This window comes from Pelodiscus sinensis, chromosome 7 (assembly GCF_049634645.1).
Source record: "Pelodiscus sinensis isolate JC-2024 chromosome 7, ASM4963464v1, whole genome shotgun sequence".
NCBI classification, from domain to species: domain Eukaryota; kingdom Metazoa; phylum Chordata; order Testudines; family Trionychidae; genus Pelodiscus; species Pelodiscus sinensis.
This window is the reverse complement of record NC_134717.1, coordinates 51,893,015-51,908,857: the sequence shown is the minus strand read 5'-3', so window position 1 is coordinate 51,908,857 and position 15,843 is coordinate 51,893,015. Positions and strand designations below refer to the sequence as shown.

At 43.7% G+C, this 15,843-nt stretch overlaps 1 protein-coding gene across 1 annotated transcript in view; it reads right to left on the bottom strand.

Annotated features, from left to right (window-relative positions):
- The window catches only part of ITGAV (integrin subunit alpha V), a 97,046-nt gene that overhangs the window by 80,096 nt on the left and 1,107 nt on the right, over positions 1 to 15,843 (bottom strand). The window contains exon 2 of the mRNA XM_075933763.1: positions 3,389 to 3,516. Coding sequence (XP_075789878.1) covers positions 3,389 to 3,516 — 128 coding nt within the window. The remainder of the gene's footprint in view (positions 1 to 3,388; positions 3,517 to 15,843) is intronic.

Genomic DNA, 15,843 nt, shown 5'->3' with positions numbered 1-15,843 from the left:
CACAGGAACTTTCATGCTTTCATATAATATACTGAATATTACAGAAATCTGTGCAATAGTGGCATACTTATCAGTTTGGCTGTAAAAATGCTAATACATTTTATTTCAGTATATTAAGCAATACTATGGCAATAATGTTTATAGACAGTGCTTAATGTCAAATATAAGTTTAATGACCAGAGTATCTCCTGTTTCTTGGCATTTATAAAGCATATAACGATGATATTTAAAGAGGAAAAAGAGATCTCCAAAAAATAATGTTAATAATGAACTACAAAACAGCTCAGATTTGGTTACCTAAGGCAATCTGTATTACTGGCTTAATCCAGAAGAATACCTAATTTTCAGAAGAGATTGCAGCAATGGAAATATATTCATAAGGTATATACTGGTCAATGAAGATATTTGTGCAATGGTCACTTGTCTTGCTTACCAAGCTTCAAATTATACTAAAAACCAATCTTATCCTATCAAAAAGTCTGTTCAGAATTTGACAGGTTGGTTTACAAAGTCTTTTAATTATGAATTAGCATTCACCTCTCAAAGCCCCTTGCAGTTCTAGTATTCTATGATACCATTAACAGCAAAGAATTACAAACACTTCAAAATCAGCTTTGCCAACATTGCCTCTTTCACCTGATACAACAAAAATTCTAAGCCAGCTGACAAACTGACAGCTGTGGACCAAAACAACTTCAAAAACCAGAGTTTGGTTTCAATTAACAAAGAGACAAATCCTGAAATGAATGTTATACACACTATGATGAATACAGTTTTCAATTATTTAAAAAGAATAAAAAACAGAACAATTTCCAGTATCATATGCAGATTTCAGAGTCTTTGGTAAGATATCTTGACAACTTAATGCAGTAAAAGAGTAGCATCTTCACTGCACTGTAGTACACTTTATAAATTCTGAATAAACATGGCAACTAAGTGTCAAGCAAAAGGTGTGCATGCATGTACATAGATAGCACTGTCAGATATATGGATGGATTGTCACCTGCAATGCTCTAAATCACCAGTGCTTCCTCGTGCCACAATAATACAGGTCCTGCTAATCCACACTCATGACATGAAAAGATTTTTCCATGTGGTGGCTTAAAACAAGCAGTGGGAAACAGGATTCAATATCCCTAAGCTCAAGCGTAGAAACGTGCAGAGGATTACTGCATGGCCTACCACAGCTGGGGGAAATCACTAAGTGTAACAGAGCATGAAGACTGAATGGAATAAATAACATTACGCAATATAATACGTCACCAATACTGTTTTCCATTTTAGTGAAGTACTGACAAGGGCTAATGCCTCATTGCAGACTTACTGAAAAAAATCCTGACCAAGATGTAAGGTAAGTATTGTGAAATGACTAGACTTGTAAAAAATCCCACTGATTTCTGATCATGAAAATATTTCCTTTGTTTTTGTTTCAAGTTTCCACCCCCGGCTTTCAGTTTGAGGTTTTGAGTAACTTGTGTGGGAGTTGCACATGTAAAAGTCAGGACTGTATTTACTATGTAATACAGGAGTAGGCAAAAAAAAAAAAAAAAACCCACCAACAGCGGTTCACCAGGGCTAGCCCATGGCGGGCTACCATCGTTATATTTACCTGCAGCTCTGCAGGTACTGGCAAATGGAGCACCCACTGGCTGCAGGTCACCGTTCCCAGCCAATGAGAGCTGCGGGAAGCAGCATGGACCAGAACACTGCTTCCCACAACTCCCATTGGCTGGGAACAACAATCCCTGGCCAAAGGGAGCTGCAATAGCCTGTCCCTGCAGAGGTGCAGGTAAATATAGTTGTGGCAGCTCACCAGGGGCTAACTGTGGTGGGCCCCATCCAGCCCACAGACTGGTATTTGCCCACCCCTGATGTAATGTCTTAGATAAGTATCAGAATACAAACGAGAAAGCATGAATGAAAAACCAGTGCTGGACTCATATTAAAAAAAATAGTATAGAATTACTTGAACACACCAAACATACTGAAATTCTCAATGACCAACAAGAGCAAACCCAGGTTAGTCAGCCAATCCAAGAGAACCTGAATTCTAACTAACTGGAATCAAAACCCTCAACTGAATCTGAACCTTCCCACATTGTCAAACACCAATGGCCCTATGTGACCACCAGGGACTTTTTGTGGAGCCATGAAACCCTCTTGAGAGTGACCGTGGGTGGCTTTGAGGGGCAAAGTATCAGTCTCTCCCTCTCTCTCTGTTGCTCCTTGATGCTCTGCCTGGCACCATCTCTGAAGACAGGTGGGCACAATGCTGCAGAAGCAAAGCAAGTTCTTCAGCCTTTTGGGGATAGGGGGAGCTTAGACTTCAGCCCTGGGGTTCGCTGGGGGACTTTGGGAGCCTAGCTGTGGGGCTTTGCATGCCCTTCAGCCCCCAGTTCCAGCCGCTGGCCCCGACTCCAGTCACAGGCGCTGCCACAACATGGTGGGAGCTGGCCCTGGGAGTATGGCAGTGGGGTGCTATAACAATATGTATAGCGGGGGATGCTACGAGCCAATTAGCCAAACTATAAACCCCATGTATTATGGAAATTACTTCTAGCCAGGTGGTGCAGCAGAATCCCTACTTCAGCTGCATGGCCCCCATTATGACCATGTAGTAGCTAGTGATGCTTTGGCCATGCAGAGTTCTCCCATCCTCATCGCTCTGGGCTCCCACTATCTTTCCCAGCCTCACATCCATGCCCCGCATGGCTTGCGGCCAGGACCACTCACATTGGGTTTTGCCAATTCAAAGGGGTCTAGGGCTCCCAACTGCCAATGCTGCTACTGCAGCAGCCAGAGCCCCATGCCCTTTAAAATCACGGCCAGAGCACCACATTGCGCTCTCTGGGTGGCTCTAAGAGCTGGGAGGGCGCCATGCTCCAGACGGCTCTGAGGGCTGGTGGGAGTGAGAGGATGCACTGGTCGGCATGGAGGGCTGGCTGCCCCGACCCTGCCCTCTCCGCCCGAGGCCCTGCCCCTTCTGGGAGCACAGAGCTGGGGCTCCTCCCATCTTTCCCAGAGCCGGCAGAGGCTGTCAGCGCCCCTGCTCGTCACCCATGCTGCTTACTTCCTAATGACATACAGAGCTTAATTTGTCCTGGGTCTTGCTGAGAGGAGTGATATTAACATACAGATATCAATCACTTTTCACAAACTTATTTTTATTACTGAGTCCCCCAAAGAATAAACCTACATAAATCAATGACAATGATTGGATGTGTATGATGTCGTATTTATTTTTCCTGCCTAAAGTTAGCATTGTAGGAAGAAGTATCAATGTGAGCACACTCTGAAGCTACTAACAATGTTACAAGGCCCCCCCCGGCTGATGGCATGGGAAGGATCACAAGTCCCAACTACTTACAGCAAGTACATCACACTTTACCTGTGGAATCAAATATAACGGGCTGGCAGTTTCTGCTGGATTTCCAGTCACACTTGAGCACCTGGCCTCCTTCTACAATGTTGGGCTGTGTAGTGTTTGCTTTTGGAGCACCCACCAGAAGAGATATCCTGAAGTAAAAAAGAAAACAATAGGTTCAAGAGCACAGTCACTATTTCATAAATAATAATAATGCTTAGTTCTTATATCATGCTTTAAATGATTACGTAGCCATGGTTTTAAGACATAAACTTTAAATTTGGAGCCAAACTACTTCAAGGTTCAGGGATATGAGATTAGGGGGGTTGTTTTGGATCCTGTTTAAATGCAAGTTAAACCAAACTTTTGACTAAGAACCAGACAGCTAAAAAAGGGTAAATAGAGATTCAAATTGAAAACTTTTCCTGACACATTCAGATTACAAAAACACATTTGGCTGGAAGCCTTTTATTTTAATTTCCTTTCTAGTATTATTCTATCTTTTTTGTATGACGAAAGAGGATGAGGTATACCCTGATAAAAATACTAGTCTGGCATCACTTCTGGTTCATTTTATACCTAAAAGCAATTCAAGGCAGATAGTCAAAGGCCAGCCTAGGGATGCTAAATTTAGTTAATCAACTATCCGATGGAATTTCCATTGACTAATCGACTAGTCGATAAGTAGGGAAGCCACAGTGGGGTTAGCTCCCAGCCCCAGGAGCAACCCCACTGCAGCTCTGCCTTTTAAATGGATTAAGAGCCAGCAGGCTCTTAATCCATTTAAAAGGCTGGTGCACAGTGGGGAGGGATGTGGCGCAAGCCAGAAATTAGCTCTTGCCTGGCTCCCACCCCCCCCGAGCCTCTGCTTTTTAAATGTATTAAGGGCCAGCTTTAATACATTTAAAAAGCAGAGGCGCAGCATCTGGGACTGGGTGCAAACCAGGTATCAACTGATTCATGACTCGCGCCTGGATCCTGCTACTCCCCTGTTCCTTGAGAAGATGGTGCTGGGGGAACTGATTTTTAAGTTCCTGCTCCCCCACCTTGCTGTCTCTGACAGAGGCAGCAAGGAGGGTGGGGAAGTGACTAGTCAAGGGACTAGTCAACTAGTCACTTACATCCCTAGGCCAGTCTCAATAAAAATCTGGAATTTTTCAGCTTAAATATGCCTACTAGTAGCAATTTTTTTAAATTAGGCCCTTACACAACCCCAGCTGATGTCAGCTACATATCTGCATGTTCAGCAAATAACCAAGTCTTTATTGAAACTCATTAAAAAGTCCCTTTCCTCTCTCTCACCCATTCTAATTTTTAAAATCTTCATGTGTAATTAGATTTGCATTCTACTCAGGGGCTACTGTGACGTAAATCTGTGAGAACCTGCAGGATGCAAAAATCTGTATATGTATATTCACATTGGGAGCAAGAAAACGAGAAAAACCAAAACTACACAAGATTATTATAGCTTTCAGAAACTCAGACAATTCTGTGAGCCATGCTTGATTAATCAGTACTTTCTTTAGAGACTGAACTTGAAACAGTCTGGATGTAAAAGCGGCGAGGAGTCCTGTGGCACCTTATAGCTAACTGAAGTGTTGGAGCATAAGCTTTTGTTGGCAAAGACCCACTTGGTCAGATACATGTAGTGGAAATTTCCAGAGGCAGGTATAAATATACAGGCCAGAATCGCGCTGGAGATGAAGAGGTGGATCCAATCACAGAGGATGAGGCCCACTTCTAGTAGCTGATCTGGAGGTGTGAATACCAAGAGAGGAAAAGCTGCTTTTGTAGTTAGTGAGCCATTCACAGTCTTTGTTTAATCCTGTGTTGATTGTGTCAAACTTGAAGATGAACTGTAGCTCAGCAGTTTCTCTTTGAAGTCTGGTCCTGAAGTTTTTTTGCTGCAGGATGGCTACCTTTAGATCTGCAATTGGATCTAACAGGGCTATCCCTCTGATATCTGGATATAAAGTTAGTAATTGCCTTTTCTTAGTCGTCTATTGTATTATTTCCATTTTATACGCAATATAGGTTGAACTTCCTAAATCTGGGACTCTCTGATCTGGTGACATCTGTGGTCTAGCAGGGCCACAGATGTTGCTGGACCAAAGAGCCCTGAAGGTGGAAGCAATGCAGGAGCCAGGGGAGCCTGGCAGGGGAACCCCTGGCGTCAGTGAAGCCAGGCAGCATTTGGGGATCTCCCACCCTGGCTGGGGTACCCCCAGGGTTAGCAGGGCCAGATGACCAAGGAGTCCTGGCCCCAGCTGGGGAACCCCAAGTTGCAGTGGCAGCTGGGCAGTCCTCGCCAGGAATTTTGGCAAATTTCCAATGGCAGCAGGGCCAGGGTGACCAGGCAGCCTCTGCCAGGGAACCCCCTGGCTGAAGCGGGACTGATGGAGGCCAGAATCCCCAGCACCAGTGGGGTGTCCCTAACAACAGGGACGGCGGCAGCTGGGTAGCCCCAGCCAGAAACCACGGGAAACACGCTGCAGCAGCGGGGCCTGCAGCAGCCAAGCAGTTCCCGCTAGGAGATCCTGGGGCAGTGGATAGGCAGCAGGGCAGGGAGCTCCTGCAAGACCAGTGAAAGGGGGGCCAGAGGCAGGGCAGGGAGCCCCAAGAAGAGGAGCCCAGAAGCAGGGCAGCCAGCAGGGGAGCACTGACCTATCCTGGTCCAGGAAACTCCCTGGTCCGGGACAACTCAGGGTGTTGGACCAGGGAGGTCCAACCTATACTAAGAAGCTGTTCTTCCCTTTAAAACTACAGATATGCCATTTTCCTCAAATACTTTTTAAAATGACAGTGGATAAAAGTGCTACTATCAATGAAGAAAGGAATGCTTATTAAAAGTTTGTCATAGACTCATAGTAACATGGGGTTAGAAGGGACCATAAGGTAAGCAGATCTAAGTACTTCCACTTCTGTTACATTAGTCATTGTGTATCTTAGATCAGTGTTTCTCAAGCAGTGGTAGAGTACCCTTAGGAGTACTTAAGAGAAGTCTGGGGGGGAACATCAACAACTGAAATTTGGAGAAAACTGAATTTTTGTTTTAAGTTTTATAGCGCTTTATTATTGTTGTACTTTTACACCCCAAAATTTCATCACCTGCTCAGCTACAATTAAGTTGTTTAAACAAATGTGTTGCAATGGTAGAAAAAAAATGTGTGTGTCTGAAAACTGTAGGTACTGGAGGTACTTTTAATATTTTTTAAAAGGGGTACTTTATAAAAAAGGTTGAGAAACACGGTCTTAGATCAAAGGCCTCTGGTAGTGTAAATCAAGTCTTTTAATTCTAGCTTCTCAAAGTGTCTGTAACCCTACTAGCTTTTGGTCATCTGCAAACATGATCAGTTTATTCTCTAGTCCTACATCCAGGTCATTAATGAACACCAGACCCAGAACAGATTCCTGTGGAACCCCATTTTAAACCTCTCTCCCATCTGACAACATTTCAGTGAAAGTTATTCTTTGTTTGCAGCTGTTTCATCAACTATTTATCCACATAAGGGTAGTTCCACCAAGCCCACCTTTCTCCAGATTACTTATCAGAATGCCAAATGGGACTGTGCCAAAAGTCTCGTTAATGTCCAAAAACATTAGGTCCACCACATTTCCTCATCTAGCAAACCAGTTACTCTATCAAAGAAAGAAATCCATCTGGGTTAGCAAGATTTGCTCTTAGTAAATCTACAATGGCTGCTAATAATTATCCTTTTCTCTTTCAGGTACAGTATTCTCATACTGCATGTTATATACATCTTGTAGCGTATCAGGAGGAGGCAGACTGGTCCTTTCCTGGCTTCCCCTTTTCTCAGATGGGTCCTACATTAGCCCTTCTCCAGGGCTTCTCCTGTCATTTATGAGTTTGCAAATATTATTGCAAATGATTCCAAGTTTTCTTCACCTAATTCCCACAGCACCCTCAGGTGAAAAGCATCAGGCCTCATTGACTTGAATTCATTCAAATTAGTCAGATCTCTGATGTGTTCTTTACTTATTCATACTTATTGTATCCCTTACTCTTGGAAACTTCACTAGTTATCCAGTCAAATATTTTTAGTGGGACAACTGAGGCAAAGTAGGCATGAAATAGTTCTGTTTTCCTATTATGTGTGTCAAATACGTATTTATTTGTCAAAGCCAGAGACTCCAGCCAACAGGAACAGAAACAGTCAAAACAGGGTCTGCCACCAGCTGGAGCAATCCCTTCTTCCAGTAACCCCCATGCCCAGAACTATGCAGCAGAGACCACCCACCCATAAACATACCATCAACTTCATTTGTTTGAGAGAGACACACATGATAACTGCCAAAGCTGGGTGGTACAGTATCAATGTCTTCAACCTGGCATGCCATAAAACACATGACATTTAAGAGGATTAAGAAACCAGGCAGGTGATGATGCAGGAGATATTTCAAAACACTGGGCCAGATCCTACGACCAAGGCAAGGTTGCCTCCCTCCTTATCTGCTCAGGAGGGCTCCACAGAGGAGCCAGCAGTCAGAGATTCCAGCCTATAGGGGCAAAAGCTACAAAAGCTCTCATCTTCTGGATATTCAGAGCTCTTTCGGCAGTTTTTATTGAACTTTTTCTGCCCTATGTTGATTGACTATTCACTCCAGCCCTCCCTCATCCTCACAGGATATATCTCAGGGATGTAAGAGTGTAAAACTGCTTAAACAGTTAAACCATCAGCATGAGCTTATTGGTTTCCATAATGGTTACATGCTGATTCACGGCCCGCTTTCAGGAAGCTGGTTTCTGGGAGCCGGGGCCAGCAGGCAGGAGCTGGCTACTGCCCTGGCTCTGGGTCAGAGTCTGCAGCACACAGTGGCAGGCAGGTCCCCGGAATGGGGCTAGGAGCTAGTACTCTAGTAACCCTGCTCCTGGCATGAACTGGATCTGGCTGCCGGTCCTGCTCCCAGGAAGCTAGCCATCACATTGAGGGCTCTGCAGTATAAGCTTTATACTTCAGGGCCTGCAGCATGTAACTGCTAAGAATGTTAGTGGTTACACTGTTACATTATTAACTATTTTCCAACATCTGTACTATGTCTACACAAGTATAAAAGATTTGTTGGTATAGCCATGGCTGGCCTAGGTCAGCTACCTTGGGCTCTGGGGATTCAGGCAACAGAGCAAAAAAATCTGGAACCCTTCATCCTTGCAAGTCCCTGCTCTATACCCTTAGTTTCTTTCTGTCTTCCTTGATAAAGGGAAAGTAAAGGAAGACAACTAGCTGTTTGCTATCATGACACAGTTTGCTCCACTGTGTTCCCTCCTTCTCCCATCACCCTACGTCTGTCTGGTCGACTTAAATTATAAGTTTTTCTGGAGAGAAACTATTACACTATGTTTGTACAAAGCCTAGCACAATGGGGACCCTTTGTTGGTTAGCCTGTACATGCAACCAAAATTAAAATGTAAGTAAGAAAAGAATGCTTCTCACAAAGGGATAAGAAAGGACAACATACCCAGGATATCTCACTTATAGAAACTTGTAAGCACTTACTATGTCATAGGATTCCAAATCTCAACGACCTTTCTATGATAACATTTTCTTATAAATTTTACAACCAGTTAGAGCCATAGCAGAGACTTAGTTTTAGACCGCTTTAGATAGCATTGTTTGAGCAGAGTCAATCTTGAAATCCCAATTCATTTTCACTGACTCAGATCTCCACCATGGAAGGCAAACTGGTTAACTGAATCAACTTCAGCATCAGTTGGGAATATCCCTGGCATAGTCACCGGTCAGGTTTCTTAGTCGTCTCTCTGTTTGAACTGCTACTCTTTAAACTTTCACTTAAGCAAACAGCCTCATCTCTGCTTACTTGAAAGTAAAAATACTGTTCTTGTGAACTTTCTTCAATGCTGCACAGGTGGAACAGATTTTCAGCTGGGGTAAATCCGTATAGTTAAGGGATTGCCGCGATTTATAGTAGCTGAGAGAATCTGGCCTGATGTTTTGAAATCAGGCAGAATCGTTCCTGACCAGTCAGTCACATTATAAATGGATCCCCAAAACTTAAAGCCTGATACAAAGCCCAGTGAAACCAATGAGATTCCTTCAATTGACTGCAACAGGCTCTGGATCAGGCCCCTACAGGGTTTGTTTTCACTTCAAGGAGCTGTGGGCGCTCATGTGGAGGAAGGTGGGGGAGGGGATTGTGCCAAGCAGCAGGGGCTCGGTGGGGATGTGGGTGAGCTGTGCAGCCTTGCGGGGCTCAGGTGTGGAGAGAGGAGGCACAGGGTCTGCGGCAGGGGTGCACGGGTGCCACAGAGCCTCACAGAGGCTTCGGGTGGGGGCAGGAGAGCGCACAGGACATCCAACTCAGGAGACCAAAAGATGGATCTCTATGGACCTGATGGAGAGTGTCCTACTTAAACTGATTCCACACAGTAGGGCTGTGTCTACACTGGCATGAATTTCCGGAAATGCTTAAAACGGAATACTGTTCCGTTTTCAGTTTTTCCAGAAAAGGAGTGTCTACATTGGCAGGCTGCTTTTCCGGAAAAGCCCTTTTTCCGGAAAAGCATCTGTGGCCAATGTAGACGCGCTTTTCCGGAAAAGAGCCCCGATCGCCATTTTTGCAATCGGGGCTTTTTTCCGGAAAAGACTACTGAGCTGTCTACACTGACCCTTTTCTGGAACAGTGTTCCAGAATAAGGACTTATGCCCGAGCGGGAGCAGAATAGTTTTTCCGGAATAGCGGCTGATTTCGTACAGTAGAGCATCGTTGCTTTTCCGGAAATTCAAGGGCCAGTGTAGACAGCTCGCAGCTTATTCCGGAAAAGCGGCTGATTTTCCGGAATAAGTGGCCCAGTGTAGACACAGCCCTGGTCTACTGATGTGAATAACCTTTTCACCAACATAAGGAAGGTATTCACCAATCACCATCCAGCCATAAGTAAAATCTGATTCATACAGGTATTTTTCAAATACTTTATGCTAAAAGCATAGGGTACCTAACAGAGGTTTTCTTCCCCCAACAGAGGCAAGATGTGAGCTTTGAAGTCTCCCTCAAATAATGTTCAGTTTCTTCCTTTCTTCCACATGTTATCAGAATATCTAAGTCCTATTGGTGGCAGTGGGCACCATACATCACCTTGACAGGAGACCAACATATTGGCATGCAGAGGTGGACTTCGCTATAGGATGCACAAAGGTTTTCAAATTTATAGTTTCCAAGAAGCTAAAACAGACAGTGAACCAGAGAAATGACACTGGCAGTGCGCGTAATCTGTCAAAAAAGTGGTTACACAATCTCTCCACAACATGTGTTAAGGGAGTCCTCCTTTCTTCCCCCAACTATATCACAGACACACATCTATCTAGCTCTCACCCCCCAAACCTTTGCTGCCACTAGAGCCAACTTGTGCCTGTCATTCAATGGACAGAGCTTCAGAGCCCACAAACTTCATGGCTGTTTCCCTAAAACCAAATCAGAGAAGCACCTCTCATTGGGAGAAGCTCATTCTTTTGGACACAGTTTTTCCTGTCTCTGGTTTTCATTATGCAGAGATCATAGCATTGGTGGTGACAGTCAGAGATTAAACTAAAAGGTACCCGATGTAGTTTACCAGTTGAGACAAAGGTGTGCTTGTTTCAATTCAGCATGTGGTGCACCCTGGGTAGGTATCCCAGTGTACAATTCACTACTGTCCAGCAATGTACTGGTTTTTAGAAAGTTTTAATAATACACGGTGGGCTCAAAATGACTTGTGACTCCAGGGTCAAAGTTCCCATCATGCAATTTTCTCCAACCCATAATATGCCATCTCTAGCCCACAATTTTTATCTCTATTTTGAAAATCCCATGAACATGCATGGGACTTGTCACTGTCCATCATATCGGATGGAATCATGGAGCCTGCACAGCTCTGGACTACTGTAAGGAGCAATACAAGCACAGGACATGCCAGTATTTGCAGAGCCTCAAGAAAAGCCCAGGAGAACATGATGATTGTCTTGGAGAAAAGACTGTAGTGGAGACATAGTGAGAACCAATCCAAGATTGCTGATGATGTTCACGGAGCAGCTGCAAATGGTAGTGTGCCAGTTCTGAGCCTGAAAAAAAGGGATCACTGACTGGTGGGCTGGCATTTTTATGTAGGTTTGGCACGATGAGCCTGGACTGCAGAACTTTCAGATGTGCAAGGCCACATTCCTCAGCCTGTGTGTTGAGGCCAGCCCTGCAGTGCAGGGACAGCAGAGAAGTAAGTGACATTCACACTGTGGAAATCTACAATGCTGAATTCCTAACTGGTCAATGAGAAATAATTTTGGTCTGGAAAAAGCCACTGCGGGGAGCAGGGGAATAGGGGTAGGACTCTGTGGAAGTGTGCAGGGTCATTAATCTTCTCCTGGTACACAATAAGGATGTTAAATTTAGATTAAATGGCTAATCGAATAGTTGGTGCAATTTGCATTAACTATTTGATTAATCGATAAGGGCGCCTCTGCCTTTGAAGTGTAGCAACAGCCCCAGGGCTATTACTATACTTCAAAGGCGAAAGCACTGTGGGAAGCTCAAGGCCAGCGGGGGACTCAAGTAGTCCCCTTTTGGCCCTGTGCTCCTCACAGTGTTTCAAAGTGGCAGCATTGCATGGAGCCCCCACCTGGCTCCGGGCTGCATTCGGCATGTCAAAGCGGCAGACCCTGGGCTCCACATGGCAAGGGAAGCAACTATTAGGTCGACTATCGGATAAGCATTTGCTTATTGGATAATCAACTAGTTGTTCACATCCCTAGTACACAGGGCCATGACTCTTGGCAGTAATGGGGTTCCCAAACTGCAGGGGCAATAGATGGCACACATCCCTATTCTGACACCCGACTGCCTTGCCACAGAGTACATCAACAGAAAGGGCACTTGTAAATTACTGGGGATGCTTCAGCGATATCAGTGTAGTCTGATTATGGAAGCCGCATTACACTCAGATCTTCAGGGCTCTTCTGAAAGCTACAAGCAAGGAGTCTTTCCTGACAGGCATATACCTATTGGCGGCGTTAAAATGCCAGAGGACCCAGCCTTCCCCTGCTTTATGAAGCCAACTACTGACCATTTACTTAGTTTTTATTGTAAACTGTGACAGCTCATAGGACACAACTCATTATTACATTGTGTTTTGCCTGGAAAAATTCCTCATCTGGGATCAGTCAAGTCCTGAGAGTGCCAGACCAAGGAGGTCCAACCTGTACTAGTTTTGCTGTGCATTTATGTTTGACAACCACAATGTAATAATGATCCTATGAGTTGTCACAGTTTATAAAAAAAATAAGTAAATGCTCTCACTGCTGCCAGACACTCTGCAACATATGTTGGGAACTAATCAAGATGAATTATTTTCCAAACAATAGCGTTTTATTGGGTAACAAAAATGCTGCAAAAATGCTTTGCAAGTTAAAAATACATTAAAACCTTAATAAATGTATCTGCATACTTTCACCAGTGTTTTACATTACCAAAAGAAATACAGTCAAAGGGTTGGCTAGATTACTTAACATATTCCTTTCATGACAAATAGCTATGTACAGCAGAAATTTAGGGTTAACAAAACAGTTGGCTTTGGATATGATGTTAACTCCTGTGCTTCAGCTAAGACACTTTCAGCTGAATAGAATGTGTGACCACATTGAATGTTTCAGAGAGTGATAATGCAAACACCTGACCAGGTCCCTTGTATAAAAGGTAGAGCAGCACATAAAACCTTGATCCTGCAGAGTTATATATGTTTATAATTTCAAACACATTAATATAATAATCAACACATCAGCACCACATTTCAAGAAAGATGTGGAGAAACTGGAAGGTTCAGAGAAGAGAAACAAGAATGATTAAAGGCCTAGAGAACATGACCGAAGAAGGAAGGCTGAAAGAATTGGGTTTGTTGAGTTTAGAAAAGAGAAGATTGAGGGAGGACATGATAGCAGTTCTCCGGTATCTAAAAGGGTGTCATAAGGAGAAGGGAGAAAATTTGTTCATCTTGGCCTCTGAGGATAGAACAAGAAGCAATGGGCTTAAACTGCAGCAAGTCAGGTTTAGGTTGGACATTAGGAAAAAGTTCCTAACTGTCAGGGTAGTCAAACACTGGAATAAACTGCCCAGGGAGGTTGTGGAATCTCCATCTGTGGAGATATTTAAGAGTAGGTTAGATAAATGTCTATTAGGGATGGTCTAGACCAGTGGTCCCCAACCTTTTGGGGCTGCCAGGCGCCCAGGGGGCGGGGCCACTCATGCGCCCAGCACTTGGGGGCAGGGCCGCACACATGCCCAGAGGCAGGGCCACCCATACGCTGCGTGCCCAGTGCCGGGGCCACCCATGCACCGCACTCCCGGGGCCAGCGCCACTCCTGTGCCGCACGCCCAGGGGTGGGGCGGCCCATATACCACGCGCCTGGGGCCAGCGCCGCTCCTGTGCCGCGTGCCCAGGGGCGGGAACACCCATACGCCGCGTGCCTGGAGCTGGCACTGCCCATGCGCCATGCGCCCGGGGGAGAGGCCAGCCCCGATCATTCAGCGGGCACACAGAAATGGCCCGGCGGGCGCCACAGCGTCCACGGGCACCATGGTGCCCGCGGGCACCACGTTGGGGACCACTGGTCTAGACAGTATTTGGTCCTGCCATGAGGGCAGGGGACTGGACTCGATGACCTCTCGAGGTCCCTTCCAGTCCTAGTATTCTATGAATCTATGAATAGTCCTACTCAGTGAAATTAGTCACATCCTTAATGTTAAACTGATGGTACATTTACGGTACTGAGATTTAATTTCTGTACACATTTGTACAAATTTTGACTTCATAAAGATATAAACAACTTGTACAGGTACTGTGAAAAAAATAAAAATAAAAACACACACAAGGAAAAGAATTCCCATAAAGGCTGGTCACATCTCTCTCATTTGGCTTGTCATTTTCCAGGTGACCATAAAGGTTAAAAGCAAACAAACCTAAAGTAAACCAGGACCTACAATAAAGCATTAAAAATCATTCTGACTCCCATTAAAAACAATGGGAAAATCACCCATAATTGACTTCAATGGGAGTTGTATCAGGCCTTTAATGTCAGAAAACAATAGAAATGTCTTGTTTGTTTACGGAGCTTTATAGCCACACTTGCTGACCCACAGGATGTGCAACAAAAGACAAAAGCATAAAACGTGCAGAAAGAAAAAAGCACCAAAAAATGTTGCAACATGTACAAGTTAAGGCCGGGCAACTTGTTTAAATGGAGCAACAAATAATGCAAACAAAAATTACTTTGCAAAAAGAGTTACTCAATATTTATCTAATTTTATAAACAAATTTTAGTTGCTAAAATCAAGACATGGAGAGAAAAAATCATCCAACATGTGTCTTCTAAATCTAATGTTGATTTTTGGAGGTATGGAAGGACTCAAAAAGGGGAAAACTATATCCCACCTAAGAAAGATAAAATTAATTAATTTTAATGAGACAATTTTAGAGCAGCTAAGTCTTAGAGGAGTAGCAGTGTTAGTCTGTATCTGCAAAAACAATGAAGAGTCCTGTGGCATTGAATATATCTGACAAAGCGTTTTTTACCCACAAAAGATTATGCCCAAATAATTCTGTAAGGATGCAACTACACTGCTCGAAATATGCTAAGCAATGTGAGCTATGCAAATTGCATAGCTTATTTCAAGTCAATTTCAAAATAGCTTTTTTCAAAATTTGGTGCGGTCTACACAACACTTATTTCTAAATAAATCGCTATTCTGAAATTCCCCTTACTCTTCGTGGAATGAGGGTTACGGGGACGTCAGAATAGAGAACCTGTTGTATTTAGAAATAACGGGCGCGCTCAAAAGACACAGAATAACTATTTCAAGCATACCTCCAGCATAGACTTAGCCTAAATCTTTAAGGTGCCAGAGCACGCCTCACAGTAAATATAAGAACTATGAAACACTTTTGTGAATCACCAACTATGTCATTCTTAATCCATATTTTAAGATGTCATGGAAAATCAGACTTAAACATTTGCAAATCTCACGCCTTCAGGAAGTGCACATAAAAAAAACCAACCTCTAACAAAACTTTCTATCCTTTAGAATCCCCCATGTATTTCACAAAATATATAGTTCTACTATTGAAATACATCCTCCTTTGCAAAGAACTGTAGCAAGGGAATCAAAGAGCATTATACATAACACTGGAGTGGGAAACAAAAATATTCTGATTACACTGAGAAAGTCTCCAGAAAAAATCCTATACTTCTGCTAACTGCCATGGGAGGTATTTGGCAGATTCTGAAAGCAAGATACTTAATGTTTGGTATGCAAGAATGCACATATAAAGCCATACATAAATATTTCCATACATAAATATTTACCATGATTATGACAGTCTTGCGATATTATTAAGAACAGTTGCCAGTCGAAGCATAAAGTTTTATTTTCCTCTCCTTAACTATGATGAGTATAGTATAAAACCATCCGGCTCAAAACAA